General features: G+C 60.0%; 1 protein-coding gene across 20 annotated transcripts; it reads left to right on the forward strand.

Annotated features, from left to right (window-relative positions):
• Positions 1 to 111: 111 nt before the first annotated feature.
• On the forward strand, positions 112 to 14083 carry LOC116216702 (protein O-GlcNAcase-like). 20 transcript variants are annotated; one of them, XM_085214979.1, is made up of 17 exons: positions 112 to 311; positions 3748 to 3799; positions 5161 to 5258; positions 5627 to 5757; positions 6123 to 6294; positions 6553 to 6651; positions 6767 to 7051; positions 7321 to 7446; positions 8307 to 9130; positions 9202 to 9376; positions 9645 to 9701; positions 10891 to 10976; positions 11197 to 11301; positions 12351 to 12442; positions 12819 to 12999; positions 13070 to 13241; positions 13430 to 14083. In XM_085214979.1, the coding sequence occupies exons 1-17, from the start codon at positions 272 to 274 to the stop codon at positions 13564 to 13566; spliced, it is 2832 nt and encodes a 943-aa protein (XP_085071105.1). In that variant the 5' UTR covers positions 112 to 271; the 3' UTR covers positions 13567 to 14083. The 20 variants fall into 20 exon arrangements, 18 of the variants coding, with proteins under 18 accessions (XP_085071105.1, XP_085071097.1, XP_085071096.1 ...); XM_085214971.1 differs by having other exon boundaries at positions 216 to 311; positions 3748 to 5258; positions 5361 to 5753; XM_085214970.1 differs by lacking the exon at positions 112 to 311 and having other exon boundaries at positions 347 to 4664; positions 4782 to 5258; positions 5361 to 5753.
• The last annotated feature ends 151 nt before the right edge of the window (positions 14084 to 14234 follow it).

Here is a 14234-nt window from a genome sequence, read left to right on the forward strand (position 1 = left end):
CCGCGGCCGTCCGAAGCCGCCGGGCCGCCCTGCCCGCGGGCTGCGCGAAGTCCCCGCCCCGCGCCCGGCCCCTCCGCGGCCCCACCTGCCGGGGCCGCCCCCTGCGCTGCGGCGGCTCCGTCCGCGCCCCCCGGTTCCTCTCCGGCCCTCGGCCCTCCTCTCCATCCCTCCCCGCATCCTTCCGCGCGCCCTCCTGCCCTCCCCGCACCGCCCCATCCCTCCCCGCGCCCCTCCGACCGCCCCAGCGCCGCAGGGCCGTTTCTGCGCGGTCATGGCCGGGCGGCCGCGTTTCCTCTGCGGCGTGGTGGAAGGTAGGTCCTGCCGGTCCCCACGGGGCCGGTGCCTCGCCGGGGCGCTGGAGGGGCTGTCCCGGCCCACCAGGAGCGCGCTGCGACCGGGAAGGGCCGCTGGGAGCCGAGCTCGCCGAGGCCCGTATCCCGGGAACGGGGGAGGCAGCCCCAGCCCCGCACGGCGCTCTGCGCCCGAGGGCGTGGAACCGGCAGCCCCCGGTGAAGGTCCACAGCTCCCTCACAGAGCACGGATGCGTCCCTCAGAGCCCCAGCGCAGCCCCCTCCCAGCATCACGGTGTGGCACAGGGATGCGCTGCTCTGGCTCCAGCACAGCGCGGTGGCTCTTTCTCTTCTCTAGGCACCACGGGGCCCAAACCCTGGGGTGTGCTTCTCCTGCCTCCCTGCCTGCAGGGAGTTCCGTGGCAGTTCCGTGTAGCCCTGCCCCCCCTCAGCTGCTGTTCCTGCATGCGGCTCCGCACCTCTGCAGCTGGGCGATGCCTGGCACCTGCTGGTCAGAAGCATCTCCTCCTTTCCTGGCAGCGCATCACCACACTGCAGCCCACTGCCTGCTGCCTTGCCTGGGGCAAAAACACTACAAATAAACACAAATCAAATAAAAAGTGTAGGAACGGAGAAGCTGATAGCAAGGAGGAATATGAGTCAGACAAGAATAGTCAGTGTAGGAAAGCTGACCTGGGAAAGAGAAGGACAGAGATGCTGTCAGCAGAGCTGCTCCAGAAGGAGGAGATTTCTAGAAAGTGAAGGAGGAAGAGCATCCCTCACCCTGCAGTAGCACTGACATGCTGGGGAGCGGGCTGCAGGCAGGGTGCTGAGCTGGGCACTGCTGGGCAGGGCCAGCCCAGAGCAGGGACAGCGTGTCCTACACAGAGCCCTGCTCCCTTCTGACACCTGGACTGTGCTGGAGGCAGCCAGAGGGCACAGGCAGTCTTGTGGCTGGGTGACCAAATCTGCAAATCTGGGACAGAGCGGGTGGTGGAGAATGGCTGCAGCCTTGGGACTTTGCTTTCCCACATCTCCAGCATTCACTGATGGCCCAGAGGATGGCAAATAGTGGAGCTGACTGGGTACTGCTGTCATCTTCTGGGCCACGGGAGAGCCAAGGGGCAAACACACTGCAAAACTCATCACTGCTCACCTGTCCCTAAAAGAGCGGGGCACGAGCATCCTTCCTATGGAGATGCTGCCGCAGGAGCCAACAGGTTTTTGTTTGTACAGTTTAATCTTTTTTTTTTTTTCTGGGCAGAATACTCTTGGAGAGTTGTCAACTATGCTGCTGCTGGCACGGCATGTGTAAGAAAGGAATGTCACGTCTGTGAGGCAGTGTCAGCTCACAGTGCAAAGGCTGTGCAGACCCCCAGGGCCTCCTAAGCTGTGGGCTGAGCAGGGCTTCCCATGGGTTGGGCAACAGAAAATCTCTTTTTCATGGAAATATGTTCTTCAGATGAAATACTTGCTGGGATCCTTGGGTGACTCTAGATTTGGCCCCATGCATGGGGTATGGCTAGCAAAGCAAATCTATATTGCTTCAAAACCAGTGGCGCAGGTATGTAGATGTTCAAGCTTGTTAAAAGATCCACTGGCAACGACAGCGCTCGGTGCGTGCTGCAGTGCTGCCCAGCGGGCTGCCCATGCTTTGTGCTGGCTGCTGTGGGGCAGCAGGGATGTGGGTCCCTGACAGGCAGCGCACACCTCAGGGCAGCTCTGGCCTCGTGGCAGCACGCAGAGCCAATCCTTTCTGCTGCATGAGCAGAGTCCTTACAGTCTGCCCTCGTGCACAACAAATGCATCCACTTCTCTCAATCCCTGTTCTTGTTCTTGTCTGCTAGAAAGTGCTTGACTAATTAAAAGATGCCCGTGATACTGAGCCCATCTGACACTAGGAAGCTGCCCTAATGGCTAATTGCCATCACTGTTTAAGACATGATGTATTGTCTGCGAGGCTTCATACCTGAGCAGGTAGGTGTAGGTGCTCTGTTTGAGCAGAGATTGGACCAGATGACGTCCAGAGGTCCGTTTCCAACCTCAACCATTCCATGATTCTGTGATTCTGAGACTTAACTGTATGGCTGAAATGCCATTTCTTGCTAGACTTCAGCTTGAACATTCAAGTGTTTCCCTTAACTTTCTCTTTAAGAAGCAATTAAATCTGCATCTCCCCAATGCATGTTCCTGTCTGTTCTCCCATTGCTCCCAGGTAAACTTGCTCTCCTCTGCTTTTTTTTTTACCCACTGGCTTTGCAAGCAGCTCTGCACCTCCCAGATCTCTCTACAAGCAGAAGTAGGAAGGCCCTATCCCTGACAGTGGCCCCAATGGGGAGAGGTGCTGCAGGACCAGCAGTGCCCCCTCACTGCACCCAGTGCTGGGCAGGGCAGGCAGGCACAGGGCAGGCTGTGTGCCGCTGCAGCCTCCAGCTCGTGTCACACACTGGTGCCCAACAGCCTCCCAAACCTGCAAGAGGCAGAAGTAGAAATGCTCAGAAACACCATGGAGCTTGCTGACAGCAGATCTGTGTGTCCTGCATTCGGTTCTGTTGTATGAGCCAGCAATGCCCCGGCTCACTGGTGAGCATTCCTGTCAGCAGACAGCCCTCAGGGCTGCTCCGTGATGTGCTTTCTTTGTCTGGACTTTCCCTTTACAAGGTCGTGGGATTGGTGTTTTCCAGTGGAGGCCACACAAGGTCTCTGTGAAACGGTCTGTGCCATCACGGGCATCCCCACAGGTTGTGTTCCTGACCACAGCCGCTGGCGGCGATGCTGCCTCATCCTGGGCTCAGCTGGGATGGAGTTAATTTTCTTCCTGGTAGCAGGCATGGTGCTGTGCTCTGGATTTAGGATGAGGATAATGGTGATAACACACCAGGTGTTGTTTTTTATCAGCGCGCACACTGAATTAAAGACTCTCAGTGAGGGGCTGGAGAGCATAGGGAGCTGGGAGAAGGCGCAGCCAGGACAGCTGATCCCACCTGCCAAAGGGATGTTCTGCACCGTGTGGCACTGTGCTGTACAATAGGACTGGAGAGGTTGGCTGGGGATGGCTGTGCTGCCGGGAGGGGGGTGAGGGGGGGCCTGGCCATTAGTGGGTGGTGAGCAATTACGTTGTGCATCACTTGTTTTGTGTATTCTTTTGTTTTTATTATTTTATCATTCCTCCTTCTCTGTCTTACGTACTACCTTTATCTCAATCCACAATTTTTACTTCTATTTTATTTTTTTCCCCCAGTTCTCTCCCCATCCCTTTGCTGCGTGGTGCATGGCTGCCTGCTGGGTTAAACCACGATATGCCTCCAAGTCCTGCCCCACTGCAAAGCGTGCATTCTCTATGTGTGGAGAGAGCTGCATCAGTGCATTTCAGCTGTAGTTTGAGTTGCTGCAGTGTTTAAAGGCAGAGAGAGCACCTTTTATTGCTCCTCTTTTTACCTGCTTTGCCCTTTCACAGGTTTCTATGGGAGGCCATGGTCCATGGAACAGAGGAAACTGCTCTTCAGATGGCAAGTATCCCGAATTGGTTTTAAACAGAGACGGGAGGTTTAGGTTGGATATGAGGAGGAAGTTTTTCCCCCAGAGGGTGGTGAGGCACTGGAACAGGTTGCCCAAGGAGGCTGTGGATGCCCATCCCTGCAGGCATTCAAGGCCAGGCTGGATGTGGCTCTGGGCAGCCTGGGCTGCTGGTTGGTGACCTGCACACAGCAGGGGGTTGGGACTGGATGAGCACTGTGGGCCTTTTAACCCAGGCTGTTCTGTGATTCTGTGATTCTATGAATTTTGCAGTCTGCAGTCACTAGGAAGGTAGACAAGGTGGAATCCAATGGCGCATGACAGTCCCCGCTGCTCCCAGGGCCGGGAAAGGGGAAAAGCCCCTGTCCTGCCCCGAGCCGAGGTGCGGGGACCGCGGGGTGGTGGGCGGCGGACGGAGCTGACAGGAGCCGGCGATGCCGGCGGTGCCCACCAGATGGCGCTGTAGCCCTGCAGCACCGCGGCTGCCGGAGGTGCCGGGCCGGGCTCGGGGTGCCGCGGGCGGAGCGCTCGGCGCGGGGCGGGGAGCTGCGTGCTGCTGGTGGCTGGAACGGGGGGTCGGGGCGCTGTGAGTGATCGCTGTGCGCCGGCAACAGCGCTGGTGCTGTGCTCAGAGTGGGAGATGTGCTGTAATGGGGGTGCGCTGGGAGATGTGAACGCAGAAAAACTTAGAAAAACTTGGAAAACCTGCGGCTGAGATAAAGGAAAGCAAGAGATATGTTTTAAATGATATTAGGGTGAGCGCTGGTGATGGCCCAGTCAAATCGGTGTGTGTGTTCATGTGTTCCCATATGTGAGCAGAGCGTTTGCCTCTACTTTCCTTCTCTGGGAAGAAATAAGGTAAGGTGATCGTGTCATGCAGTCCATGACAGTCCATTCACCATAGGAAAATGTGAAACGTCGTCCACTTGTGAGGATAAATAGAACAAATGAATAAATCAGATGGCTTTCATACAGGAGTGCTGAAAGAATTGCCCAGGGAAGTGTGAGTCCTGTTCTGATGATCGCCAGTGAATGTTGGATTGCTGTGCAGATTCTGGACAGAACTGTCCAGAATTTGAGGGCCAGCTTTTGAGGCCAGGGAGGGCGTTATGACAGCATGGCCTCATCTCCCAAAACAGCCAGGCCCTGCTTTAGCTCCAACCTGCACTCCTTCAACTCCAGCTGCGGTGCACCATCCAGAGAGCTGAGGATGGGCTGTGGCTGCACAGTGTGGGGCTGGGAGCAGAGGCTGGGAACCTGCAGGCACAGTGAGGAGAGGGCTGGCGCGCCTGCCTGCAGACTGCCTTGCAAAGAGCCCGTCTGCGCCCCAGGTGATGCCTTTTCCTTGCTGCAGGCTGAAACGCTGGGGCCTGAACTGCTACATGTACGCACCCAAAGACGAGCTGAAGCACCGGCTGCTCTGGAGAGAGCCTTACACACAGCATGAGGCAGGTAGTGGCTCTGCTGGGCCCCAGCTGGGGGGCTGCAGTCATTCTGCTCCCATCGCTCTGCATCTCACCCAGGCTCAGGCTGCAACTACGCTCCCCCTGATAGAATCCTGTGCGGTGTAGGAGCCCCAGACCCTCCCCATCACGGGTTCTCCCCAGGGACCCCAGCAGCTACAGAGCTCCTATGTGGATTGCTGGCAACATGCTGCAGTGCTGGGACATACAGACCCTGAGAGAGGGTCCTCTTTGTCTCAGGGCCTGGGCACCACCTCCCCAGAGCCCTTCTCTCCCTCTGATCCTTGAGGCTGCAGCCTCCCCTCTGCCCCTCCTGTGCCTTCAAGATCTCACTGCATCCTTCTGCTCTGTCCCCAGCCCAGATGCAGTCTCTCATCAAAGCTGCCCAGGAGCACGACGTGGAGTTCATTTTCGCCATTTCTGCTGGCCAGGACATCGTGTTCTCAAGTGCTGGGGACAGGCTCCTGCTGCAGCAAAAACTCAGGCAGGTACCGTGGGCCATTCCTTCACCCCACGGCTCCTGGCAAGGGTCACAGATGCTTACGTGCGGCCCCACGCCCACACCAAACGTCTGTGTGGGGCTGTGAGCTGCTCCTGACCCCAGGGGAGCTCTGAGTGCCTCATCAGCCCCGTGCCTGCTCAGGGCAGCAGAGCCGGGAGCTGGGAGTGCTGCAATGCCTGCAGGTGGCTCTGCAGGAGCTGCAGAGAGGGAGCAGCTCCATCCCTCCGGTATCCCAGCGATGCGGGCATCATCTGTCGGGGTGCTGCAGCGCTCTGCCGTCCCTGCCTGGAGCTCACCCGGCTCCCCACATCCCCTGCTGCCGCCCTCCTAGCGCCTGTCCTGTGCCCGCAGGTGGCCGCCCTGGGCTGCGGTGCCTTCGCGCTGCTTTTTGACGACGTCGATCCCTGCATGTGCCGCGCTGACAGAGACGTCTTCCCCTCCCTGGCACAGGCACAGGCCTCTGTGGCCAACGAGGCGTACCGGGAGCTGGGCCTGCCTCCCACCTTCCTCTTCTGCCCCACAGGTACCCCCCCAGCTATGGGTGCTTGGCGGCCCCAGTGTGCTCACTGCGCTGCTCCCAGCACTTCTTCCCCCTGCAGGCTGATTGTCCTGGCAGCCTGAGGGCTCCACCATGTTTTGGGACGGCCAGGGAGACCTCAGGGTGGGGACAGAAGCAGGCAGCGGGGTGGACGGCAGTAGGCTGTGAGGGGCAGTGCCACCCCCCTGCCCAGCTCCTCTCCACATCCCTGCTTGCTGCAACCGCTGTCTGCTGTCTCTGCAGAGTACTGCAGCTCACTCTGCTCCCCCAGCCCCGCTCGGTCCCGTTACCTGCAGACCCTCGGCCGGGAGCTGCTCCCAGAGATTGGGGTCATCTGGACAGGTGGGTGCCCTGCTTGTCTCGACGGCTGTGCGCAGCTCTGCCCTTGGTGCTCAGATGTGCACACGCACCACTGGTGCCCGCTGATCCCACACGTATTTGTGCCTTGATGCTCTAGGCCCAAAGGTGGTGTCCCAGGAGCTCTCGGTCGCATTGGTGGAGGAGGTGGAGCACGTCCTGCGGCGTCGCCTCCTCATCTGGGACAACCTCTTTGCCAATGACTACGACTGCCGACGTGTCTTCCTGGGCCCCTACACGGGCCGTGCCCCCGGCCTCGTGCCCCGGCTCTGTGGGCTGCTCCTCAACCCCAACTGCGAGCTCCAGGCCAACTTCATCCCCATCCACACTCTGGGCAGTTGGTTCCGCAGTGAGCTGTGGGGCTGTGCCCACACCGACAGCACAGGTACGTGGCCCCGTGCCCTGGGACACTCCGTGCACGGGGCACCACGGCCACGGTGAGGTTGTGTGCATGGGATAGGACCCAGGATGACTCCGCCCTGCCCTGCCATAGCCCTGCAGCCCCGCTCCCACCAGCCTGGGAGAGGTGGCCCTACACGTTCATTCTGGACACGGGGTTCCCCCGGGCGGTGAGCTGCCCTGCACTGGTGTCACGTGGGTTAGCTCGGTAAAGCACTGTGTGAGACTGCCAAGCTGATGAGCTCTGTTCCTTAGGAACAGAGGCTTCAGCAGAGCCGGGGGACGGTCAGGGCCTGCAGGAAGGTTACAGCCCTCAGGAAGCTCTGGAGTTGGCACTGCTCGACTGGGTGGCCGAGATAAAGCAGCAGGTGCTGGAGGCAGGTAGGTGAACTGGTACCCTGCAGCATCCTCAGCCCCGAGCATGGACCAGCTCTGCTGGGAGCTCTGTGGGCTGAGGGAGCTGCAGTGGGGTCGTCCTGTGGTCAGGGTCTGCTTGGGGGAGTCTGTGAGTAGCACTGGGAAAAGGAGGGATTTGCAGCTGAAAGGTGAGGTAGAAGAGTTTGAAGCTTTGGTTCCGTGGGTAGTTATGTGCTGGGCTCACTCTCCTGCTCCAGAAGTGAGCAAGCCCATGGGATGCAGGACGGTGAGCACCAGGAGGTACTACCAGCAGATGTAGTAGTGTCCCTGTCTGCATTATGAGAGAGCACTTGGAGAAACAGATGCTGAGAGAAGATGGTGTGCTGGGGGAGAAGACTGATGGGGAGAGGTGTCTGAGATCCAGGGGCAGCATGACAAGGTGACCATGTGCAGGAAATGTGCATGAGGTCTGTGACCCCACAGCATGGTTCAGGAACAGCTTTGGGCTGTAAACAGCTCTGGGTAGTGCCCAGCTGCCTGAAGGAGGGTTATGTGGCATTTGCTGCAAGGATGGAGAGCAAAGCATGCTTCCTGCTTTCCACATTCTGTTTCCTCAAACCGTGGGCTCAGGAGAAGGCTAGGAACAACAATAGAGCTCTGAAGGTGGGGGTTAAGCGTGGTACAAGTTTGTTGCTTTGCACCATTTGCCTCTGCAAAGCCTCCCCAGCTGCGACATCCTGAACAAGTCAGAGCCCACGGTCTGGGCAGACCCTGGTAGGTGCCAGCACTGCTCTGAGCTCCCAGCACAACTGCCCCAGGGCTGTTCTCCGCACAGCCATTCTGGTGCAGGTGCCGGTGAGGCCCCCCCTTTGCTCTCTTGCTAGGAGGAAGGACTCTGCTGCAATCCAGCGCTGGCTGCGAGGAAGAAGCAGGGCTGCATCCTGGCACAGCAGGAGGGCAGGAGGCCCTACTTGGCCCGCAGCCTTGTGACACTGCTCCCAGTGGGGCAGACCAGCATGAACCTGAGCCCTGTGACGTGACAGCAGGGAACAGAAAGAGGAAGGCAACCTCAGTGCCAGATGATGGCAATGGGAGCAGGACCTCCACCGGTGGCCCACGGAGCCCTGCAGAGGATCGGGACCGGCTCGCTTCAGGTAGCAGAGCGAGCTGTGAGCCCTCCTCCGCTCTGCCCATCACAGCAGGGAGTGATGGGTGGGCAGGAGCTCCTGGTGAGACCCTCTGCAGCCTGGGGACACCAACATGCTGCAGCAGCAGGGCCAGCACTGGCCAAAGCACTCCCCTGGACAGCAGCGACGTCAGGGAAAGGGGCAGCAGCCCTCCCGGCAGTCCCCAGCCTGGGGCCAGCACTGCTGACGTGCTCCATATACCCTCAGGGTCTAGGGCTGACCCCAGCCCTGGCCCCATCTCACAGCTTGTTGATGGGGCCGCCACCAGCCCTGTCCCCACAGCACTGCTCACTAACGGGACTGCCGTAAGCCCCGGCTCCTCTGTGCCACTGATCTCAGAAGAGGCTAGGTCTGACTCCAGTGCCCCACTGACCATGGAGGAGGCGCGGATGCTGGTGGAGCTCTTCTACCTGCCCTACCATCATGGGCCACAGGCGCAGCATCTCTTGGAAGACCTTCGGTGGCTCCGGGCCAACAGTCCCAGCATGGGAGTCCCCAGCAGATCACCAGACTCCTGTGTGGTAAGGCTGGTGTGGGCGCTGCTGCGGCACAGCGCCCGTTGCAGCTGCTCTGACACCTGCCCAGTCTGCAGGTTGCACAGTGGCGCAGCCGGGCCCGCTCCTTCCAGCAGCTCTGTGCCCAGACGTGCTGCCTGCACGGCCGCTTCGTCCGCAGTGCGGGGCAGGCGCTGCTCTACGACCTGCACCCCTACCTGTGGGACATCCGCAACCTGCTGCTGGCTGCCAGCGCCTTTGTGCTGTGGTTGGGTACGTGAATGAGGGCACGCTGGGGGACAGTTCTCCACCCTGGGCCGCTTACCCACACCTGGCCAAAGCCAGCCCAGCTCCCAAAGGGCCCCTGGGCACAGTGGAACAGCTAAAGCGCCTTAATCTCGCTTTGTCGTTCTACCTAAAGAGGTGAAAGTGTCTGGGAGCCCTAGCAGTCCCGGGGTCTGGCCCAGATGCCAGGGGCTCTGGTGGGAGCATTTCCCCTTGACCCCCGTGTGCATCCCAGCCCTGTGCTCCTCCCTTGCAGATGGCCACCTCCTGTGTGACCCCGAGCACAAGGGCACCTGGGGAAGCTGCTTTGTCTGTAAGTATGGCGGTGTCTTTTTCTCCCCCCTCAAAGGGCTGCTGCCCTCAGGTCCTCACCATAGGGCTGCCCTTCCCCACATGCTGCCTGCAGGTGTGAAGGGCCTGGGAAGGCTGGCACTTTGCACACCCTTATGCTGAGAGCATGGCTGCTGGGGAGACGGCGGTGGGCTCAGGACACCATCGGTACAGGGCTCATGAGGGTCTGCCCTGCCTAGCTGAGGATGAAGGCTCTCTGTTCTGAAGCCAGATGTGGGCTGTGGGCTCTCTGCAAGGCAGTGAGATCATTGCCCTCAGCATCCCAGCCCTGCATCTCTGCACCCAGGGACCCAACAGTGTCCCAGTGCTGCGCACCCACCTCACCACGCAAGTGGCTGAGCCCCCGCCCTGCACCCACAGCCATCAGCAGGGAGCAGTCGTCTGGTGCAGTTCCTTTGCCTCTGAGAAGTACATCATGACATAACTCCCAGCTCAGTGGTTTGTGAGCAGCTGTTAGCTCTGGAGCACCATCCCTGCAGATGGCTCCTGACCTGGTCAGGAGGGAGCAGCCACTGAAGGGGAAATGAAGTGAAGCAGCCTGGAGGGGAAGCAGCATCATGCGTTCCGGGAGGGCACACATTGCAGCAGCACTTTGCTGTCTGTTGTGATTTAGAGGGAATGTCTATTACTAGGACAGTTTCTCAGCCTTTTTTATCCCAGGACCGCCTCTCTGGTAGGAGGGATGCATGGAAGAAAGTCTTTACCAGGGGGGTGGTGAGACACTGGAATAAGAAAAGCTGTGGGTCCTCTATTGGATGGGGATTTTGGAAGCATGACCTAATTAAAGATGTCCCAGCCAATGGCAGGGGTTGGGACTAAATGATTTTTAAGATCCCTTCTAACCCGAACAATTGTATGATTCTGTGAGCCACTGAGAGCAGTAATGACAGAAATGAGGGCGGATTTTGAATGTCTGTTCATCACCTTGGGAGCCTCCATTCCTCTGAAGGAGCTCCATGTTTGACGTAGAATATGGTCGTGTGATGAGCTGCATCCGTGGGGAAGCAGCAACGGTGTGACGGTGTGACAGTGTCCGTGCAGATGCTGATGGCTGGGCTGCAAAGCAGTGTGCTGAGTTCTGCCCTGGGCTGCAGCTTTCTGGCTGTGCCGGGAGCTGTGTCACACACACATCTGTCTCCTGCTGCCTGCAGGGTGCCAGAGCATCACTGCCCCGCTCTTCCCAGGGGAGGACGCTGAGCCCTGGGTGCACCGTGGGGGCCTCTCCGGAGAGCTGCAGGTGAGACCATGCCCTTGAACTGGGGGCTGGAGGAGCGCTTGGGAAGCCAGGACCATAGCTGCTGTTCCTGCCCTGCCGTTGGGTTCCTGCGTGCTTGAGGGGCAGAGCTGCTTGGGTGCTGGTGCTGGGGCTCGGGGTGGAACATGGGGAGTTTCTGCTCTGCTCCAGGGCAGGTGTGGGGGGCAGAGCAAACTGCTCCTTGACAGACTGCCTCCTCCAGGCACTGCTGCCCGTGGGGAACAGCTGTGACCTCTTTTGCCATCCACCTCCGCTCTTCCCATCCCGACAGCTGTACTTCCTGCGCCCGCTGCTGCCCCAGGACAAGGTGAGATGGAACATGCCGCCCTGCTGCCCCTCCTGCCCCTCACCCTGCATCACACCCTGCATGGCATAAGAAGAAAAGTGCGTGCTGACTACCAACCGCGGAGCTGAGCTCACAGCACAGGACAATGACAGTGGGAAGCAAACCCCAGGATCAGGCCAATATGGGGTTAACTGCACAGGGCTGTGTCCCATGGGACGCAGCCTGCAGTGGTCACACAGCTCTGTCTGCTCTGCTGCCCCGCCGGGCTAAAAAATGCTAACATTGCAAATCCACCATCATGGGCACAGCACACATCCCTGCTAAACACAGTGCCCTGCAACGCAAGGCTTAGTGCTTATAAATAACAGAGGAGGAGTTGCAGGCACATGAGAGCAGATTATAATGTCAGACTGACTGCCAGCAATTCCCAGTGCAAGAGCTTGTTTTCAATTGCCAGTTGTCAGATTACATCCGAATGCATCTTTCCATTGGAGCTTTGTGGGAAAAACTCGGCCGAGCACTTTGGCCAGCGCTGGGAGCAGAGCTGAGGAGTGCCTTTCTCTGCTCCTGTTGCTCCCCGAGCCTTCCTCTGAGAAAAACATGTTCTCACCAGGATGTCCTTTGTGCTGACCCTGCGAGCTCTAATGTGACCAAGGCAGGAATTTATGAGAGGGTTCCCCTTCGCACATGCTCCATGGACAGCATGTTTTGCTGCTGTTCGGCTCCTCTGAGCATGCTCCGGGCTGGGCTGAGCAGCGTTTTCTCAGGAGCTGCTGCGAGGGGGTGCCTGACTGGAATGGCAATGGCTCATTTTAAAGCACACTGCGCTGTGGCAGCAGGATGCAGCACACAATGGCTGCATGCACCGCGTCACTCAGCGCCAGCACCCCGGGCACTGCAGCACCCACCTCCCCTGGTGCTGAGGGCTGTGGCTCTCGTCGTGTTCCTCTCTGGGGACATTTCAGGCAGCTGTGAGTGCATCACGCTCCAAAGGGGCTGTGGCAGAGCAGCAGAAGCTGAAGGGGAGCAGTGGGGCAGGATTGGGACTGAGCTGGGTTGGGCTCTTCCAGGGAAAGCTGTACCAAATGTTCCGGGAGGGTCTGGACGGTGAGCCCAGCACTGTGGAGGTCCTCGCGGCCCACCCTGACCTACTGGGCGATAGGTGAGACCTGATCCATGGGGACCCCCCGGATGTGTGCCCAGGCAGTGCGGAAGCAGCCGGCCAGGGCCCTCCTCTCATCCCTGCGGGGAGCAACTCTGCCCGTGCCATGGCCACTGCGGGACTGTGGTGCCAGATGTGGGGCAGGGAGGACGTGTCCAGTGGGGTCCTGGTAGCTGCCATGGGGATAGAGATGCTCTGTCCCCACTGGTCCCTGTGGGGGCTGCAGTGTTTACACTGGCAGAGGGCATCATTAGGGCCTCAGTGGGTTGGGAGGGGCGCCGGGTGCTGCGTCCCAGGATGGAGGCAGCCGGCAGCTCTGCGCTCCCTCTGTGCTGGGCTCGGCCCCAGCTCAGCGGCGCCCTGCTCTGTCTGGCAGGGCGCTGGGCAGCTTCCTGAGCCTCAGCCCTGAGTACACCTTCGTGCTGGAGGATGAGGGCGGCCCCTGTGGCTATGCAGCTGGAGCGCTCTGTGCTGAACGATTCCTGCGAGAGCGCGACAGCAGCTGGCTGCCGGCCATGCAGCGCAGGTACCCCCGGGAGCTGGGGGTCCTGGGACAGGTGAGGGTGTGACTGCGGTGCCGGGATGGAGCTGGGGAGGGAGGGTTCCCTCACTCTGTATCGCCTGCAGGGTGTCCTGGAAGAAGCGCCGCTCTTCTTCCACACGAAGCCGGTGGCTGTGCCGCTGCCCGTGCTGCGACGCTTCCCCTCCCTGGTGCAGCTGGACACGGCCCCGCGGGTGCAGGACGCGGGTGCCAGCCGCAGTCTGGCTGTAAGCCTGCTGAGCGCCCTCAGAGCCGACGGTGAGCTCCGTGCTGGTGGGGCTGAGGCACCCCTGACCCACCCCAACCACATTCTGACTGCTCCCTGCCCACTTCGGAACCGGGGCAGCCCTCACTGGGGCTCCTGGCTCTGCCCCCAGCACCATGAGCTTGCACAAGGGAACACGGAGGAGCCAGACCACGGTCTGAGTTCTCCTCTCTCCTCCCAGGCTCACGGGGAGTGTTTTGCCAAGTCAGTGCTGCAGACCACCAGCAGCTGAGCTTCTACAGCAACCTGGGCTTCATCGCGCTGCCCTTGCCCTGTCCCAGCTCCCCTGGCACGCAGCTCCTTGGACGTCTCCTCTGAGCGAGCATCAGGGGCAGGCATGGGGCAGCACCACGGGGCCCCGTCCTACACAGGATCGCTGGAGGGATCGGGAGTGTGGAGCTTCTCGGGCCAGGCAGGGATGTGGGAGCGTGGCCTGGGGGTGAGCGAGGTGCTCCTGGGGTGTGCGCCAGGCTGTGGGCTGTTGGGCAAGAGAGAAGCATTTCTGCCCTTTAGGGAGATATGGGCACTGGGGACCTTCACTCTTGCTGGCTGAGCACCCTGAGCACCCTGATGCTGTGCAGAGCTCCCAGCCTACAAGTGTGGGGTGGTGGTCCTGGAGCACAGCACGGTAGTGTGCCAGTCCTGTGGATGGGGCTGCCCAGCTCTCCGTTCCTGGGTGTGGGCCCAGGCTGAGAGGCTGGGGCTGGGGCTGGTTCTCGGCACCCAGGAGCTGCCTTGGATCAAGCTTGCACGGGGCACAGTGAGGAAGACCCAATTCTGCTGCCCGAGGACTGAAGAAGTGCTATCCTTGGTAATAAAGCATTTGCTGGCCTCATTGTAGGTAATCTCATGGGGAAAGCATTGGGATACCACCGACTCTTTCCAGCAAGCCATAGCTGCCCGCCACCCAGCCCCGTGCTTGCAGCCAGCACAGAGGGACCTCGGCTGCAGCGGCAGCCTCAGCTCCGCCTCCAGCTGCTCCCCGG

Source organism: Meleagris gallopavo, chromosome 35, assembly GCF_905368555.1.
Source record: "Meleagris gallopavo chromosome 35, MGAL_WU_HG_1.1, whole genome shotgun sequence".
NCBI lineage: Eukaryota > Metazoa > Chordata > Aves > Galliformes > Phasianidae > Meleagris > Meleagris gallopavo.